Here is a 15,152-nt window from a genome sequence, read left to right as displayed (position 1 = left end):
AGGCTACTTAAAAAAAAATAAAATACAGCTGTTTAAGCTTTTTTCTGAAAAAAGATTACAGATCAGTGCCTAACCTCCCTTTTTGGGCAAGGTGATTGAGAAGGCCGTTGTCCTCCAACTCCAGGCAGTCTTGCATAACACACACTTCCTTGACCCATTTCTAACCAACTTCAGAGCAGGATATGGAGATGAGACTGCTATGGTCACCTTAGTGGATGATCTCCGTCCCAACACTGACAAAGGAGTTATGTCCCTGTTGGTGCTTCTAGCTCTTTCAGTGGCCTTAGATACCATCAACAGTGGTATCTTTCTGGAACGCTTGGAAGGGTTTGGAATTAGAGGCACTGTGTTGCAGTGGTTCCAGTCGTACATCTCAGGCAGGTTCCAGATGGTGCTGCTTGGGGATAGCTGCTTCTCAAAAAAGATCTGTTATGTTGTGTCCCACAAGATGCCATTCTATCCCCAATGCTCTTTAATATTTACACGAAACCATTGGCATAGATCATCCACGGGCATGGGGTTGGATGTTATCACACCCAATTATCTCTATGTCTTCAAAAACAGCTTTGGCTAAGGATAGTGTGTCTCCTCTGAGGAGGTAATGGGCTGCATGAGAAAAAAAAAGAATTGAAACCGAATCCAGACAAAACAGAGGTGCTTGCCATCAAGGATCCTCATCTGGGGATGGAGGTGTGTCAACCAGTTCTGACAGACTGTCTTCACAGCTTAGTAGTGCTCCTGGACCTGTCCCTCCAAATACCAGCCCAGGTAGGAGTGCTTACTGTCAGCTTCAACTGATCCACCATCTGTGTCTCTTCCTAGATTTGAGGGACCCGAAGTGAATGAACTGGCAACCTCAAGGTTGGACTTCTGCAATGTACTTTACATTGGGCTACCTTTGTGCCAAGTTTGGAAACTCAATTTGGTTCAAAGAAAGCAGCAGCCAGTTTGGTTATGGGAAGTCAACATATCACACCTATCGTAAAGTCACTCCACTGGATGCAAATTATGAGTTTCCATAATTGTAGTTTTTGTAGTTGTAACTGTAACTTCTGTAATTGTGGTTGTAATTGTAACTTGTAGTTTCCGGGCAAAGTACAAAGTGTTGGTTTTGATCTTTAAAGCCCTATGTGGTTCGAATCTGGGTTACCTACAAGATTGCTTTCTCCTGTACAATCCACCCTGAACACTGAGGTGCTCTGGGGGGCATTTACTCCAACCATCCAGAACCCAACTGGTGACCATCACTCAGAGGACCTTTTCATCAGCCATCCAAAGCTGTTTAATGACCTGCCTGAAGAACTCCAACAGCTAGACCAGCCGTCACAATTTAAGACACAAAGACGTTTCTCTTCTGGCAGGCCTACCAATACAGTTTTCATGACAAATTTTAAACTTGCATCTTATGTTCTCTTTTTTGTATATTTTAATATGTATCATGTGAAATATGTTTTTAATATATTTATTTTAAACAATGTCTTTAGATGAATGTGTGTTTTACAATGTTGTAACTTTCCTTGAGCCATGAGGGCAAAAATAACAAATTCTTCTTCTTCTTCTTCTTCTTCTTCTTCTTCTTCTTCTTATTATTATTATTATTATTATTATTTTACTGACACAAAAACACAGTATGTCACAGCAAACGAGATCTATATGCTGGATTTTGTATCACAAAATCACAAGTCGAACACTTCCCAAGGGTCTAGGACTTAGTGACATATTTTCGAATGATGTGTACAGATCCAAGTAAGGTGTCCTTTTGCAGCTGACAGATTGTGATTTTGTCAATGTTTATTGTTTCCAAATACCGGCTGAGATCTTTTGGCACGGTACCCAGTGTGCCGATGACCACTGGGACCACCTGTACTGGTTTATGTCAGAGCCTTTGCAGTTCGATTTTGAGGTCCTGATAACGGCTCCGTTTTCCTGTTGTTTTTCCTCAAGGTGACTGTCACCCAGTATGGTGACATCAATAATCCAAACTTTTTTCTATTATTATTGTTGTTGTTATTGTTATTGTTTTATTATTATTATTATTATTATTATTATTACTATTATTATTATTAAATTCCCCGCTTTTTCTCACTAAAAAAGAGACTCAAATTGGCTTGCAATAAAACCAAGGCAATTTAAAACTAGCAGTATACAAGAGGGGTGATTCTTTATTTGTAAAGGGACACTCACTCATACTTTCCCTTCTGTAATGAGGTCGTAGGACTCAATAGAGCAATGGGTTCAAATGGCAGGAAAAGAGATTCCAATTGAACTTTAATCAGAACCTTTTGAAATAAGAGCTGTTCAAGAGTGGAACTGTCTCAGAGTGGGGTGAAGGTTCCTTCCTTGCAGGCTTTTAAACAGAGACAGGACTAGGGATGCTTTGATTGTGCTTTTCCTGTATGGCAACATAAGGTTGGACTGGATGGTCGGTGTGGTCTCTTCCAACTCGCTCTATGACTCAGAACCCAACCTGGCTCTTTCCCCAGCTCAACATGCTGCTCCCTTGTCCTTGTTTGCCCCGCCGTGTGGTGGGGCCTTCCTCTCCCTTGCCTGTTTACCCAGTGTTTCCTCTGGGGGCCTTTTCCTCCAGGGCTTGGTCTGCCTCACCTCTCTCCCGGCCACCCGCTGCCTTTTCCTGACATCTTAGACTGCCTGAAATTCAGCCAGTTTGAGGGGCCATTCCCCCCACTTCTCTCATGGAGAAGAATCCTCCCAAACTCAGCTTTTCACTGGCAGCCTGGCCCACTTTGAAAGGGTGAGAGTGGGAGCTCCCTCCTTGAATTGGCCAGGCTGCCAGGGAGAAGGGAGGGAAAGTCACCTGTCGGGCTGACTTTCCAGAAGACAGTGGGGCACCTTGAAAGCAGGATTTCCCATCCAGGGCCTTTCCAGGCAGGCTCTATAGCCCAGGATCTGATCCCAGGTTTTCTGTTTATCCCTGACTAGCGGTGGCCAACCTTCGCTACCTCTTTCTGCCCTTCTTTCCCTTCTTCCTTCGTTCCCTGTTTCCTTCCTTCCCTTTTCTTCCTTCCTTCCTTCTCTACCTCTTTCCTTCTTTCCTTTGCTTTTTGCTTCCATCCTTTCTCTCTTTCCTCCTTTACTTGCCCCCCTCTTTCTCTCCTTTCTTCCTTCTCTACCTCTTTCCTTCCTTCTTTCACTTTTTTTGCTTCCACCCATCCTTCCTTCTTTCCTTCCCTCCTTCTTTCCTTCCCTTTTCTTCTTTCCTTCTTTCCTTCTTTCCTTCTTTCCTTCTTTCCTTCCTTCCTTCCTTCCTTCCTTCCTTCCTTCCTTTGCTTTTTGCTTCCATCCTTTCTCTCTTTCCTTCTTTCCTTCCTTCCTTCCCTTCCTCTTTCTCTCCTTTCTTCCTCCTCTACTTCTTTCCTTCCTTCTTTCACTTTTTGCTTCCAGCATCACAAATATGGCTGATGGGGACGAGAGACAGGGCCTTCTTGGTTGTGGCCCCCCTCCTGTGGAACTCGCTTCCCAACGAGGTAAGATTGGCTTCATCCCTCCTGTCTTATAGGAAGAAATTGACATCATGGTTCTGGGACCAGGCTTTTGGACAACAGGCATGAATAGCGCATTGGATATGGAATTTGACTGGAATGGTGATACGACAGTTAATACTGTTTGTATTGTTTTAATTAATGTTCTATTTGTTGTTTTAATTGTTGTTATATTGCTTTGTTATATTTAATGGCATCAAATTGTGCCAAATATAAGCCGTCCTGAGTCCCCCTTCGGGGGTTGAGAAGGAAAGGGTAGAAATGCTGGAAATAAATCTATATAAATAAAAATGTAATGTCCGTTTGTGGGATTAACAGAACTCAAAAACCACTGGACGAATTGACACCAAATTTGGACACAAGACACCTAACAACCCAATGTATGTCCTTCACTAAAAAAAATTGATTTTGTCATTTGGGAGTTGTAGTTGCTGGGATTTATAGTACACCTACAATGAAAGAGCATTCTGAACCCCACCAACGATGGAATTGAACCAAACTTGGCACACAGTTCTCCCATGACCAACAGAAAATACTGGAAGGGTTTGGTGGGCAGTGTCCTTTGGGTTTGGAGTTGTAGTTCAACTACATCCAGAGATCACTGTGGACCCAAACAATGATGGATCTGGACAGGCCCGTAGCCAGGATTTCTTTCGGGGGGGGGGGGGGCTGAGTTTTTTTCAGGGGGTTTTTGGGGGGGCTGAGTTTGGGGGGGGGGCTGAGTCTGAGTGAAAGAGGGTCTAGCCTAGCAAACCTTTTGTATCATTACCCCAATACCCCCATGCATATGGGATATATTGAGTATGGTGATCAGATCATGATATGAATAAACATAACAGTTTAAATAATGCACCAATAAGGCCTTTTCGCGAACCACCATGAGAATTTCAGGGGGGGGGGGGGCTGAAGCCCCCCGAGCCCCCGGCTACATGCCTGGATCTGGACCAAACTTTACACGAATACTCAATATGCCCAAATGTGAACACTGGTAGAGTTTGGGGAAAATAGAATCTTGACATTTGGGAATTGTAGTTGCTGGGATTTATAGTTCACCTGCAATCACAGAGCATTTTGAACCCCACCAATGACGGAATTGAACCAAACTTGGCACACAGTTCTCCCATTTATTTATTTTTTAGTCGTGTCAGGAGTGACTTGAGACACTGCAAGTCACTTCTGGTGTGAAGGAATTGGCTGTCTGCAAGGACGTTGCCCATGGGACGCCCGGATGATTTGATGTTTTCATCATCCTTGTGGGAGGCTTCTCTCATGTCCCCGCATGAGGAGCTGGAGTTGATAGAGGGAGCTCATCCATCTCTCCCCAGATTTGAACCTCTAGCCTGTCGGTCTGACTGCCAGCAGAGGGGTTTTTTCCCATGACCAACAGAAAATACTGGAAGGATTTGGTGGGCAGTGTCCTTTGGGTTTGGAGTTGTAGTTCACCTACATCCAGAGATCACTGTGGACTCAAACAATGATGGATTTGGATCAAACTCTACACAAATACTCAATATGCCCAAACGTGAACACTGGTAGAGTTTGGGGAAAATAGAATCTCGACATTCGGGAGTTATAGTTATACCATCAAAGAGCATTCTGAACTCCACCAATGATGGAATTGAGCAAACTTTGGCACACAGAACTCCCAGACGAACAGAAAATATATATCAATGATTGGTTGGGGGGGGGGGGGGGGGCGCCAAAATACTGTTTGCTTACCGTTGAAAATTACCTAGGGCCGCCTCTGGGTTTGAGCCTGCCACTTTTGGACTCTTGCTTGCTGAGGTGTTCCAGATAGAAACAAGACTTTGAAAGGACAGCGACGGGGAAAGGAAAGAGCGCGCGCACCTGTGCTCCTCCCCCGCCCCTTCTGGAGTGAGCGCGTGCCGCTTCGAAAAGCCTTCCAACTTTGAGTCCTTCCTGAGAGAAGTCCCTCGCGCGTGCTGGGTCGCGCGCAGGTTGGAAAGGGCGGGGAGTGGGGGGGGGGGGGGGAGAGAGAGAGAGAGAGAGTCGCTCTTCCCGCCTCTCCCTCGCAGGGAAGCACCTCTGAGCGGGAAAGGAGAAGGGATCAAGAAGAGCGCGAGGGAGGGTGGGGGCGAGGGGAGGGGCAGGGGGCGTGGCTTATAGCCGGGCAGAATGTATGAGCCGCTTCCTCCGTCTCCCGCCCTCCTCCAATAAAGGCGCGAGGGAGCGCTTCTCCTCAGAGGTGAGGGAAAGAGGAGCGAGGCAAAGGCTCGACGGCGCGCGCGTGCGAAGGATGGGACCCCGGCAGAGGCGGAACCCCTGAAGAAGAAGAAGAAGAACAACAACAACAACAAGAGGCGGCTCTTTCGCCTGAGGATGCGGCGAGGAGGGCTCTGTCCGGCGGCCTCAGTGCTGCTAGTGCTGCTTTTGGCGGCGTTGCGGGGCTCCGAGCCTCTCGCGGGAGACCAGCGCTGCCTGCTGGGCGGTACCAAGGCCACGGGGGCGCGCCCGCCCAACCCTTACGCCTCTTACCCGCGGGCGGCAACGGGCAACGGGGTGGCCTGGCCTCCTTGGCGGCGGAGGCGCGCCCGGAGCCCCAGCGGTGCCGGGGAGGCCTGGGGCGGCGAGAAGGGGCCCCCCTTGCGCCCTTCTTCCTCCTCTGCCTTCGCCTTGTACTTCTCCGGCCGGAAAGAGCAGCTGTTTCTCCGCCCGGGCGCCCTGGCTGAGCTGCCTCGCGGGGAGTTCACAGTGGAAGCCTGGCTCAGACCTGAAGGCGGGCAGAGCAACCCAGCCATCATCGCAGGTAAGAAGCAGTGGGTCGTTGGCGAGGGGGGGGGGGGGGTGTCTGGGTGCCAAGTTTGATCCATATCCATAACTGATGGGGTTTTCAGTAGTTTCTGGATGTGCCAATCCTATCGTCCAGGATCCATCACCCCCCAAATCTCACCAGGTTATAAAGTGGGTCATAAGGGAGGGGTCTGTGTATCAAGGTTTGGTCCATATACCTAATTGATGGGGTTTTCAGTAGTTTCTGAATGTGCGAATCCCATCGTCCAGGATCCATCACCCCCCAAATCTCACCAGGTTGTAAAGTGGGTCACGGGCAGAGGCGGCCCTAGGTAACTTTCAACGGTAAGCAAACAGTATTTTGCCCCCCCCCCCCAATCATTGATATATATTTTCTGTTTGTCGTGGGAGTTCTGTGTGCCATATTTGGTTCAATTCCATCATTGGTGGAGTTCAGAATTCTCTTTGATTGTAAGTGAACCACACATCCCAGTAACTACACTTGCCGCACTTGCTCCCTTGCCTGGCCCGCTTTGGGTCCGGAGGCGTGCCTGAAGACCCTACCGTGTGCACCAAAAGTCACCTCTTCTCCTGACTTTCTCCTCAGCCATTGGGACCAAGGGAGAGAGAGAGAGAGGTGGAGATGCCCCCCTTTCCTGAAGGTAGGCGCAAAAACAAAGGAGGCAGCGGAGGTGGGAGATACCTCCAGCCAGAGGGATGGGCTCTCTCTCTCTCTTGGTCCCAATGGCTGAAGAGAAAGTCAGGAGAAGAGGCGACTTTTGATGCACACGCTGGGCTCTTCAGACACGCCTCCAGACCCGAAGCGGGCCAGGCACGGCGGCTCCACCCCTTGGCCCACCCGCGGATTGGGGAGAGGAGAGGAGGTGGGTGGAGCGCTGGGGGATCGGGAAAGGGAGCCGGTCATGGGGAAGGGATCGAACATGGAGAACGATTGAGTGCCGGCTCTGCTTGTGCGCCCGGTGGCCGGGTAGAGCAGGAACGAGAGGGGCTAGGCGAGGCTCAAGGGCCCGACCTCTTTGGGAAGAGGATCGCCCGGCAGCGAGGCAAGAAAGCCGAGGCTCCCTCCGGACTGTAGGGCTATTGTGAGCTGAGGGGACGCTCCTCAAGTGGTGGTCGAGGGGCATTTACAGAGGCACCTCTGTACCCCTGGCAAAAAAAGTGTTCTGCGACCGCTTACTTCACGTAATGGACGAGCCGCCCCTGGTCATGGGGGAGGGGGGTCTGTGTACCAAAGTTTGGTCCATATCCATTACTGATGGGGTTTCAGTAGTTTCTGGATGTGGGTGAAGGTACTGCAAATCCCATTGTCCATGGTCCATCCTCTCCCAACTTTCTGAAGGACATAAAATGTCTTATGGCATGGGGGTCTCTGTACCAAGTTTGGCCCATATCCATTACTGATGGGGTTTCAGTAGTTTCTGGATGTGGGTGAAGGTACTGCAAATCCCATCATCTGTGTGTCAAGCTTGGTCCAGATCCATGAATGATGGGTTTTCCTTTTCAGTAGTTTCTGGATATGAGTGAAACTACCACAAATCCCATTGTCCATGGTCCATCCTCCCCCAACTTGTGTCATGGGATGTGTGTCTGTGTATCAAGTTTGGTCCATATCCATAACTGATGGGGTTTTCAGATGGGTGAAGGTACTGCAAATCCCATCAACTGTGTGCCAAGTTTGGTCCGGATCCATGGATGATGGGTTTTTCTTTTCAGTAGTTTCTAAATGTGGATGAAGGTACTTGAAATCCCATCAACCATGTTCCCATCTTCCCATAAACCTTACCAGGATGTAAAGTGGGTCATGGGGCATCTGTGTGCCAAGTTTGGTCCATATCCATTGCTGATGGGGTTTGCAGTAGTTTCTGGATGTGAGTGAAGGTACTGCCAATCCCATTGTCCATGGTCCATCCTCCCCCAACTTTCTGCAGGACATAAAGGGCATAAAGTGTATCATGGGATGTGTGTCTATGTATCAAGTTTGGTCCATATCCATAACTGATGGGGTTTTCAGATGAGTGAAGGTCCAGATGATGGGTTTTCCTTTTCAATAGTTTCTAGATGTGGATGAAACTACCACAAATCCCATCATTCCTGGTCCATCCTCCCCCAAACCTTACCAGATGTAAAGTGGGTCATTGGGGATCAATGTTCCAAGTTTGGTCCATATCCATAACTGATGAGGTTTTCAGTAGTTTCTGGATGTGGGTGAAGGTACTGCAAATCCCATCTTCTGTGTGTCAAATTTGGTCCAGATCCATGGATGATGGGTTTTCCTTTTCAGTAGTTTCTGGATGTGGGTGAAACAAATCCTATCGTTCATGATCCACCCTCCCCCAAACCTTACCAGGATGTAAAGTGGGTCATAAGGGATCTGTGTGCCAAGTTTGGTCCATATCCATTGCTAATGGGGTTTGCAGTAGTTTCTGATGTTGGTGAAGGTACTGCAAATCCTATGGTACAAGATCCATCCTCCCCCAAACCTTACCAGGATGTAAAGTGGGTCATGGGGGATCTGTGTGCCAAGTTTGGTCCATATCCATAACTGATGGGGTTTTCAGTATTTTCTGGATGTGGGTGAAGGTACTGCAAATCCCATCATGTGTGGTCCAATCTCTCCCAAACCTTTGCAGGACGTAAAGTGTATCATGGGGCAGGGGATCTGTGTGCCAAGTTTGGTCCATATGCATGGCTGATGGGGTTTTCAGTAGTTTCTGGATATGGGTGATATTGTTCATGGTCCATCCTCCCCCAAACCTCACCAGGACATAAAGTGGGTCATGGGGGGGGGGAGGGGTGTTCAGTGTGCCAAGTTTGGTCCAGGTCCGTCATTGGTGGGGGTTGCAGTGGTTTCTGGATGTAGGTGAAGGAACTGCAAAATCCATCACAATCCATCCCCCAAACTTCACCGGGATATAAAGTGGGTCATTGGGGAGGGGATCTGTGTGCCAAGTTTGGTCCAGGTCCATAGTTCATGGGGGTCACGTGGCCTGTGGAAGTTGGATACCTGGCCAGAAAAATACATTGGCCGCTTCCCAACCAGATACATATATACCCACAAAGAGTGGCTTTTGTTATAGATATAGATATTCAAAGAAACCTAACTCGAATTATCTTGAAGTGACCAAATTATGTTAGGGAAAGGCCACCTTTCATTTCTCCTTCTAGTCTGCTATGATTGGGGAAAGAATAGAATAGACGCATCCTCTGAAGATGCCAACCACAGACACAGGCAAAACGTCAGGAGAAAATGCTGCTGGAGCATGGTCCTACAGCCTGGAAATCACACAACACCCCAGAGTTACTTTTCTTGTTGTTGTACATCATACAACAACATTAAATGCCACCCTCATACCCATTATATATGTAAATATGTACTTAGCTTTATCGGGGTTTTTTTTTTGTTACTCATATGTTGTATTTTATTGTGTTGTTATTGTGTTTTGGTTTTACTTTATTGTAATATGCTGTTGGGCTTGGCCTCATGTAAGCTGCCCCGAGTCCCCGTTGGGGAGATGGTGGCGGGGTATTAAATAAAGTTGTTTATTATTATTATTGTTATTATTATTATTATTAAAATGACAAAATAAAGCATCTTCCACATTTTAATCACTATTGTAGAACCCCTATAGACCTCCAGTGCTTTTTCAGACTGTTTAATAAGGACACATGCTGAATTGTGCCTTCTTCATTAACTTCTTACTGTCTGAATAAATTTAGTTGTGTTGGCCGGAATATTTAATTTATCTGAGTTGGAAAACTACTGAACAAATCAAGACAAATACAGAAAAGACAGATTTCACAACACAAAACGGAGCGTATCCCCCTGACTGAATTACAGCAGACCCTTTTTTCTTCTTCATATCAAAAAACAGACCTAAAAGAACTCACAACAGATTTCACAAAACCAAAAAAAATAAAAATAAAACATTTTTCTTAATATTAAACACAGATCTAAAACAAGGAACAAACTCCACCTCAAGCAATCTTTCTAACCTAGGAGTCTCACATTCTCTGTGTGTTGGTTTCCATTTTTCAATTTCGGAATGTTTTGGACTTCAACTCCCACAATTCCTAACAGCCTCAGGCCCTTTACTTTCCCCCCTCAGCCGATTAAGGGGCCTGTGGCTGTTAGGAATTGTGGGAGTTGAAGTCCAAAACACCTGGATGGCCAGCGTTTGCCCAGGCCTGCGATATAGCCACCTTTCAACTTTTGGGAACATTATCTTAACTCAGAAAACCAACACTTTCCTTCTGAAGGGAGGAAAGCAGGGGGAGTGGGTCACTCAAACTACACAGAGAGAACTGGAATGAAGGGCGACTTTCCTGTGTGATTTTAGCCTAAACTTTGAAGGAAGTACCCACAACTCAAGGGCTGGGACCTGTTCGGGAATCGGGTTCAGCACCTTGGCCAGATCCTCTAATTGTGAGCCAAGGCAGATCCGCTGACTAGCTAGCAAGAGAGCCTCTCCCTGCTCTCCTCCTTTGCATGCAACGATTGTGTGCTTGAGAAACAGGACACTTCCCGTTCCTCTTTGGGGGGCTACTATTCCTTTTTAAGCTAGTCTTCTAGTAATTTTTGAGCCCAGCTTAGCTTACACAGGGTGGTTTCAGAGACTGCGATGTAGAGAGATTGGGCAGGAGAATGAGGACCTGGGGATAATTATCCTGGCAGTTCAGCCTTTCACACACACTTATGGAGAGGCCACCCTTGAACCTCTGAACAGGTGATTCCCATAATGTCTTAAAGGAGCAATACTTCATAGAATCATAGAATCAAAGAGTTGGAAGAGACCTCATGGGCCATCCAGTCCAACCCCCTGCCAAGAAGCAGGAATATTGCATTCAAATCACCCCTGACAGATGTCCATCCAGCCTCTGATTCCTTAGTGAAGGGGGGGGGGGGGTACAGTTTATTTATTTACTTCATTTATATACCGCTTTTCTCAGCCCTTAGGTGACTCAAAGCAGTTAAAAGTCAGTTCCATCATGTCTCCTGTGCTTTACTAATAATATAATATAATATATTGTATATTCATATAGTATCTAATCTTCTATATAAATAAAAATGTAATGTTCATTTGTGGGATTAACAGAACTCAAAAAACCACTGGACAAATTGACACCAAATTTGGCCAGCATACACCTAACAACCCAATGTATGTCCTTCACTCACTTGACATTTGGAAGTTGCAGTTGCTGGGATTTATAGTTCACCTACAATCAAAGAGCATTCTGAACTCCACCATTGATGGAATTGAACCAAACGTGGCATACAGGACTCCCATGACCAACTGAAAAAACTAGAAGGGTTTGGTGGGCATTGACATTGAGTTTGGGAGTTGTAGTTCACCTACATCCAGGAAGCACTGTGGACTCAAACAATGATGGATCTGGACAAAACGTGGCACAAATATTCCATATGCCCAAATATGAACACAGATGGAGTTTGGGGAAAACAGACCTTGACTTTGGGGGTTGTACTTACTGGGGTTTATAGTTCACCTACAATAAAAGAGCATTCTGAACCCCACGAATGACAGAATTGGGCCAAACTTCCCACACAGAACCTCCATGACCAACAGAAAATACTTAAGGACATCCAATCCAACTCCCTTCACCAGGGCAAGAAAACGTAATCAAAGCCCTCCTGACAAAGGGCCATCCAGCCATAGATATAGATTGATATGATTCACACACACACATAGTATCATAGATTTGAAAGGAACCCTTAAAGAAGAACAATGATATGTTGCATGTTCCAGAGTAGGCAAACTAGACAATCTCCACATCAACACTGAAAAAGAAACAAGAAGAAATACTGTTTACCCACAAGCATAAAGAAATTACATATATTAGAAACCAACACTTTCTCATTACTTTATTTTCCAGAACACCAGGCTGGGCCGCAGCAACACATGGCAGGGGACAGCTAGTATATAAATACAAATGTAATGTTCGTTTGTGGGATTAACAGAACTCAAAAACCACTGGGGGAATTGACACCAAATTTGGACACAATACAACTAACAATCCAATGTATGTCCTTCTCTCATAAAAACACTGAAAAACACAGCAGAAGGGACTTAAAAAGCCCCCAAAAACTAAATGACAAAAAGGTAAATGACAATACAGAAAAAAGGGAAGAAAGAGGGAGGGAAGGGGAGAAAAGAAAGAAAGAAAGAGAACAAAAGAAAGAGGGAGGGAGGGAAAGAAAGAAGGAAGGGGAGAAGGAAGCATGGAAGCAAAGAGAGAAAGAAGGAAGGAAAGAGGTAGAGAAGGAAGAAAGGAGAAAAAGAGGGAGGGAAAGAAAAAGGGGGAAGGAAGGAAACTGGGAGCAAAGGAAGGGAGAAGATGTAGAGAAAGAGGGAGGGAAGGAAAGAAGGAAAAAGAGAAGGAAGAAAAGAGACAGCAGAAGAGAAAGAAAAAGGGGGAAGGAAGGAAAGAGATAGAGAATGAAGAAGAGAAGGAAAGACAGGAAGGAAGGAAAGAGGTAGTGAAGGAAGGAGGAAAAGAAGGAGAGAAAGAGGGAAGGTTGGCCAAAGCAAAGCGTGGTGGGTACAGCTAGTTTATAATATAATAATGTAATACAATATCATATAATACTACTACTACTAATAATAATAATAATAATAATACAATATTATAATTATATATTTTATATTACATGTAATATTACTAATAATATTATAATATAATGGTGTACAGTATAGTAATATATAATACTGATATTGTACTATGCTAATAATTGAATATATTGTATGTATATATATCTTGTGAGCCACTCTGAGTCCTCTTCAGGGTGAGAAGGGTGGCATATAAATGCCGTAAAATCAATCAATAAAAGCAATGCAACTGAAGGTATTAGCAAATAGAAACATTGTAAAGCAGAGGTGCCACACTCATTTTCATTGAGGGCTACATCAGCCTTATCCTTGTCTCCAAGGGACCATTGAATTCATGGATGAAGAATCCATGCACACAGATGGCCAACTTTTTTTTTCCATAGTTGGGTGTTGCTGTTTAGTTTTTACTCAGTTTTGGTCCCCATATGTTGTTCCTTGACAACTCTCATCACTTTTCAAAAATTTCTGTTCCTGGATTGAAAGTATTATTTCCTGTTTAATTATCCAGTACTTGCTTTGAAAGTAGTTGTTATACTCCAGAAACTTCATTTTTGTAGCTGCCACAAATTATGTTAAGTTGGTTAAGACTCTATGAGATATTCTTTAATGGCATTCTGGAACGATGTAAAGACTTTCCTTTTCAAAAAAAAAGCATTTAATTAAGCCAAACAAGTAGTAGTGGAAGCTCTGGGTTTTTATCTTGGTTTTAATGTTCACATGGTTTTAATTGTGTCGCTGTGAGTTTTCCAGGCTGTATGGCCATGTTCCAGAAGCATTCTCTCCTGACGTTTCACCTACATCTATGGCAGGCATCCTCAGAGGTTATTTTAATTGTGTTTGCTGTTTCAAATATTTATGTTTTAATGGGCTGTTTTGACTTTTGTATTGTATGTTTTTATTCTATTGTAACTCCTTGGGTCTGTGCTTAAAGAAAGGCAGGATATACATGTCTGAAATAAAAATAAATAAATGAATAAATGAAATATTCATTGCAAAACTGCAGCAAAATGTGCTGCAGGATGTTCTGCAAAAAAAGTTTTTGCAGTTTAATAAACTTTTCCCATGATTTTAAGACAGAACCAATTAGGAAATGACATATATAATCCAGGAACAAAAATGATGTTACATAGCGTTATCTGCCATGTAGATAATGAAACTTGCAAGCCGCACTTGTGGTTCTAAGGGTGGGGACAGATCAAAGAACACTGTAAAGTCAGACATCATATCCACAAGCATTGTATCTACATTCAAACCCTAATCTCCTGACTAAACAGAACAACGCAGCCTTCCAGACATTATTGCATTGCAGTTCACATCAGCTCTAGTCATGATGTCTAATGATGAGGAATACAGGAGTACAGCATCTAGAATAGTGGTTCTCAACCTGTGGTTCCCCGAATGTTTTGGCCTTCAACTCTCAGTAATCCTAACAGCTGGTAAACTGGCAAGATTTCAAGCCACCCATGCAACCAGTTTGCAAATAAATAAAGCTTCTGCTTTATGTTTTGCCTCAGGCACTGGCCAGAAAATGGAAGTTGCCTGGGAATGAATGTGAGGTAAGCACTCCAAAACCTAGCACTTTACAAAAGTGAGCTGTTCAATTTAGGCTTCAATTTTTGAATTTTTGAAATAAGATTAAAAATAGAGATAAAAATGAGGAGAACACATGTAACAATTTCAACCTGGTTGTTAATGGAGAGGAAAATAATTTCCCTAGGAAATTAATAGTGAATTTTTGAACAAGTTGAGTACAACTATCTAGGTAGGAGACACTCACAGATTATTGAGAGAATTTGGATGTGTGTGAGATCACAGAACATATAAGAAGCTCATCTTCTTTTGTACTTCATGAGGAACTGAAAAGGATTCCATACAGGATGATGATTATATGTCTTTATATTCCACTTTCCTCTCATTTCCACAAAATGGCTCATAACATTAAAAACAATGGAATTCAAACATCTACAATATATACATATTAAAACAGAATTAAACCTAGAATTGTTAAAACAAATCAGGTAAAATAACATAAAACCATTAAAACTAAAAATAATCAAAACACTATGCAGCACCTCCTGGCTCATTTTTCAAGATGTTTTGCCTTAAAGACCTGCCTCATTAAAAAGATTTTAGCCTGCAGATAGAGGGTAACATGGAGAGGGCCATTCTAGCCTTTCTGGGAAGAGAGTTCTGAAACCCGGGGATAGCCAGTGTGAGGACGGTTGGTGGAGAGTCTCTCTCCTGATGATTTCAAAGC

The 15,152-nt window shown here is 44.6% G+C and overlaps 1 protein-coding gene across 1 annotated transcript in view; it reads left to right on the top strand.

The window, feature by feature from the left end:
• Positions 1 to 5,634: 5,634 nt before the first annotated feature.
• PAPPA2 (pappalysin 2) overlaps positions 5,635 to 15,152 on the top strand; it is a 162,054-nt gene continuing 152,536 nt past the window's right edge. The window contains exon 1 of the mRNA XM_060774411.2: positions 5,635 to 6,267. Coding sequence (XP_060630394.2) covers positions 5,841 to 6,267 — 427 coding nt within the window. The 5' untranslated portion in view covers positions 5,635 to 5,840. The remainder of the gene's footprint in view (positions 6,268 to 15,152) is intronic.

The sequence above is a fragment of the Anolis sagrei genome, chromosome 4 (genome assembly GCF_037176765.1).
Source record: "Anolis sagrei isolate rAnoSag1 chromosome 4, rAnoSag1.mat, whole genome shotgun sequence".
In the NCBI taxonomy this organism is placed as follows: Eukaryota; Metazoa; Chordata; class Lepidosauria; order Squamata; family Dactyloidae; genus Anolis; species Anolis sagrei.
This window is presented reverse-complemented; position numbering and strand designations above follow the sequence as displayed.